The following is a 4,874-nucleotide window of genomic DNA, read 5'->3' on the forward strand; positions in this document are numbered from 1 at the left end:
GAGAATACATGAACCTCCATGCCAGAGCATTAGCAGGGTATCTACACACAGCAAGACAAGGGAATCGTTTAAAACCATCTTAATGAATTGAGAAGAGATTTACATTGAGAGCGCTTTGGCGACTTAGTATAATTCCTTACGATTTACCTTGTCTACATTGGCTCTGGTCTTGGCGGATGTCTCTACATATTGATCATTCCCTGTAATTTACCTTGTCTACGTTGGCTCTAGTCTTGGTCGGATGTCTCTACATATTGATCATTCCCTGTAATTTACCTTGTCTACGTTGGCTCTAGTCTTGGTGGGTGTCTCTACATATTGATCATTCCCTGTGATTTACCTTGTCTACGTTGGCTCTTGTCTTGGTGGGTGTCTCTACATATTGATCATTCCCTGTGATTTACCTTGTCTACACTGGCTCTGGTCTTGGTGGGTGTCTCTACATATTGATCATTCCCTGTGATTTACCTTGTCTACGTTGGCTCTGGTCTTGGTGGGTGTCTCTACATATTGATCATTCCTTGTGATTTACCTTGTCTACGTTGGCTCTGGTCTTGGTGGGTGTCTCTACATATTGATCATTCCCTGTGATTTACCTTGTCTATGTTGGCTCTGGTCTTGGCGGATGTCTCTACATATTGATCATTCCCTGTGATTTACCTTGTCTACGTTGGCTCTGGTCTTGGTGGGTGTCTCTACATATTGATCATTCCCTGTGATTTACCTTGTCTACGTTGGCTCTGGTCTTGGTGGGTGTCTCTACATATTGATCATTCCCTGTGATTTACCTTGTCTACGTTGGCTCTGGTCTTGGTGGGTGTCTCTACATATTGATCATTCCTTGTGATTTACCTTGTCTACGTTGGCTCTGGTCTTGGTGGGTGTCTCTACATATTGATCATTCCCTGTGATTTACCTTGTCTACGTTGGCTCTTGTCTTGGTGGGTGTCTCTACATATTGATCATTCCCTGTGATTTACCTTGTCTACGTTGGCTCTGGTCTTGGCGGATGTCTCTACATATTGATCATTCCCTGTGATTTACCTTGTCTATGTTGGCTCTTGTCTTGGTGGGTGTCTCTACATATTGATCATTCCCTGTGATTTACCTTGTCTACGTTGGCTCTGGTCTTGGTGGGTGTCTCTACATATTGATCATTCCCTGTGATTTACCTTGTCTACGTTGGCTCTGGTCTTGGCGGATGTCTCTACATATTGATCATTCCTTGTGATTTATCTTGTCTTGGTGGGTGTCTCTACATATTGATCATTCCTTGTGATTTACCTTGTCTACGTTGGCTCTGGTCTTGGCGGATGTCTCTACATATTGAACTCCCCACTCCTCTGCTTTGCTCCTGGCTTCGTCCACCATCACCTGTCTCCGCTCTTCCAAATCTGACTTGTTCCCAACCACAAGCAATGGGATTTTATCCTCCTCTGACTTCACCCGCAAAATCTGTTCCCTGCACAAAACCAAAACACAGAGGTGGCTGTCAACTTGTTTGGTACTGCTAAACTAAACTGTGTTGATGCTGACTTACACTAACTTAATCACATGCTCTTCTTCTTGCTTTGCTTTTTTTAAATCAGGTGTTGGTTTATGCAGATAAGTACAAAAAAAAAAAAAAAGTTTTTTATAAATGTGTTACTACATTAGTACCTGGAGAAGATATTTCTTGTACCAAAAGCTGTTCAAAGTGTTTGCAGTTTTTTGCCTTGTAAAACATTTCCTATCAGTAATTCATTCATTTACTTATCTATTTATCAGTTCAAATCTTGCATACCAGTGACCAGAGTCTTGACCAGCAAGTCTTATAAATGCAACATGTTTTTTTTTTAGGTTTTTTTTCACAGTTCACCTGAATTCGGCTGTGGAGGAGAAGGACTCGTGCTCCGTTATGGAGAACACCAGGAGGAAGCCCTCCCCGCTGCGGAAGTAGTTATCCCGGATAGCTGCATAGTCCTCCTGTCCAGCAGTGTCCAGGATGTCTATCTGCACCTCCTCTCCGTCCAGCACCACCTTCTTCCTGTAGCTGTCTGCCTTTGTGGGCTCGTAGTCTTCTACAAACTGCAATACAGAACCCAGTTAAACACAGTTTAAAACACAAGCTGCATGATCTCCTAGGGGTGGCAAAGCACGGACTCACCTCGTCGTACATGAACTGCAGTGTGAGGGCGGACTTGCCCACACCACCACTGCCCACCATGATCACCTTGTGCAGGGCCAGGGAGCTCTGGTTCTTACTCTTGCTTGCTGCCATTGCAGGACCGTTGACAAGCAAGCGATCAGTCACTAAAAAAGTAGAATACCTGGGGAAAAAAAAGAAATGATGCTGTAAACAACGAGAGAGAGAGAGAGAGAAAGAGAGAGAGAGCGAGAGACAAACAGACAGACGAGACAGGTCCTGCTCGCTTTCCTTAAAGCATCACCACATCCAAAACTCGGTCATCTTAAGTAATATTAGCAACACCAGGTCTGTCAGCCAGTGCTTGCATGATAACATCTACTCTATCTCTGTCCCGCGGGTCAGCCCCGTGCAATCTCTGTCCTGATCCCCACTGGAGTCACGTGCAGGTCAGAAGGTCATCCGTTAACTATAGAGGCTGGATGTTCAAGCACTGTAATCTGCAGTGTGCCTACTGTATGTTGTACACTTGGAACTTCCATGATAAAGAATACATAAAACAATGCACTTTGGAGAACATTCTGGAATTCAAATAAAGTGCATTTGTGCACGCATACCTGAAAGCCTGGGTTCATGTCCTCTGTAATCCAGATATTTATTTCCTACCCAGATATCATTTAATTCTATAAAAAGCAATCATAATTTTGACTATTGCATTCTTCTGATTTCAGAAAGGAAAAGGTTGAATGAAGGGCAGTCTAGTAGAGATCTCTGGATGGGTGGGTGACCCACATTTTTCTGTGCATGCTATAGTGTATCCAGGCAGACAGAAACATTGCTACATAAAAAAATACAGTGAAATATCATTTTTAAAATGTAATATTTTTTTTAATTTTTTTTTTAGGGTGGTGGTATTAAGTTCTGCTGCTTTTTCATTAATTAAAATAGACCTTTACTGTACAGCACAACAGGCTTCTCCTATTAATTTGAATAGTTCAGCAGCTAGGCTGTGCTAGAGGGGAAAGCCGTCAGGCCCACATGGGTTTGGATGCCCCAGAGAGCTCAATCTACCGGAGCAGCAGTCTGTGTGAAACATCCTGCCAGTGATCTTGACATCAGTTTTACCAGAATGTTATAGAACTGTGTCACATGGCAGACAAGCCATTGCTGAAACAGCCCTTTCATTATTTCAGTGGTTCTCCCCTAGCACTCAACCCCACCGCTTCCTGTCATTGCTGAAACAGCCCTTTCATTATTTCAGTGGTTCTCCCCTAGCACTCAACCCCACCGCTTCCTGCCATTGTTTCTGCACCATCAACATCGAACACAGTAAAGCAGGAGTGTAAGAAAACAGCAGAATATAGAGGTGAGAGCGGACTGGAGCGGGACACAGTCGTTACATAATTACACAGCTGTCTGAACATACTGTGTGTGAGGAGGTACTGTAAGGTGAACACTGTACAAGGCACGTTTTACATTTCTCCCTTAGGACTACACTGCTACAGTAGTTTTCATTTAGATGGATTCAGTCACAAAATCAATAGGGACAAACAATGGATTTCTCAGTTCAATGCACTGTACTGCATGTGAAAAGAAAGCACACAAAAAGTGAACTAGTTGTCTTCAGAAAACAACAGTTTTATCCTGGCATAGCACTCACAACCTATAGTACTGTCATGGCAATGCTCCAACCACCAAAACGTGCCGGATTTATTAAGAGTAATCCTGAAGGAGTGTCCACACTTAACAGATCTATAGCAGCAGCGTTTGAAAAGCTCTGTACTTTGCTGATACATCGTTTTGATCTACACGTTGTAGATATACAGTTCAGAACTAGGATTTGTCGACAGTGTTTAATCCTCAAAAGGAAAGGTGAAAAAAATGCAAAAACGTAGTATTTGGGGTTTGATTAGTCCCAGTTGACCATATTTAGCTCCTTGCTGTACAATAAGAAAGTTAAAGGTTGAACCAAGGGCAGTCTAGCAGAGATCTGTGGGTGCAGCATGACCCACATGTTTCTGTGCAAGCTATACTGTATCCAGCCTGGTTGAAGCAGCTACTAAAACATAAATGGATCTGTCTTCTCTAGGGCAGACAGCCTGTTAAAATTCATTACAGTTCCCAGCGAGGGCAGAATTAGCACAGCAGGCAGCCACTAACCTGAGCACGAGGAATCAGGGTCGCCCGATTCACTTTCTGGAAACAGGAAGAGTGACGCCTGCCCTTAATTCAGCAGGAAGGTTATTCCAGTTTGCTGGAGCAAAATAAGCAAATCCTTTGCAATAGACTTCCTACAGTAAGAGACCCAAGGCTTTGTTTTACACTGCGTGCAGTATAGTATACAGACCCAAGCACAACTTAGCCTGACACGCCTTTCCTTCAGGCATGCTCTCACTATGTGGAAATGCTACGTCATGCTGGCCCCTTGCCACCCCGACAGCACTGTGCTACAGTACAGCACTGGAGCACACACACTGACTGACCTTTACTGATACAGCAGCAAGTCAGTACATTATAAAATACAATGGCTTTGACAAGCAAGTTTACCACGCGATGCTGGTAAAGGACGAGCCGTTAGTGGAGTGCTCGGTTTACTCATGTGGTTCATTCCCTGGTGGTCTGTTTTTGGTCCCTTTAATACAACTTAAGAAACTTTTTTTTCTTTTGTATACTGTTCCTCACAATAGTAATACATGTTTCAAAAACATTAAATCAATAAATACAATTAAAAAAAAAAAAAAAAAAAAAA

General features: G+C 43.0%; 1 protein-coding gene across 1 annotated transcript; it reads right to left on the minus strand.

Annotated features, from left to right (window-relative positions):
* Nucleotides 1-246: 246 nt before the first annotated feature.
* Nucleotides 247-4,388, minus strand: LOC121308188 (ras-related protein Ral-B-like). Its single transcript, XM_041240459.1, has 4 exons — nucleotides 4,286-4,388; nucleotides 2,147-2,309; nucleotides 1,859-2,067; nucleotides 247-1,462 (listed from the first exon to the last, which is right to left on the minus strand). Exons 2-4 carry the CDS (start codon nucleotides 2,258-2,260, stop codon nucleotides 1,267-1,269), a joined length of 519 nt encoding a protein of 172 aa, XP_041096393.1. The 5' UTR covers nucleotides 2,261-2,309; nucleotides 4,286-4,388; the 3' UTR covers nucleotides 247-1,266.
* Between the last annotated feature and the right edge of the window lie 486 nt (nucleotides 4,389-4,874).

Source organism: Polyodon spathula, unplaced genomic scaffold, assembly GCF_017654505.1.
Source record: "Polyodon spathula isolate WHYD16114869_AA unplaced genomic scaffold, ASM1765450v1 scaffolds_539, whole genome shotgun sequence".
Taxonomy (NCBI): domain Eukaryota; kingdom Metazoa; phylum Chordata; class Actinopteri; order Acipenseriformes; family Polyodontidae; genus Polyodon; species Polyodon spathula.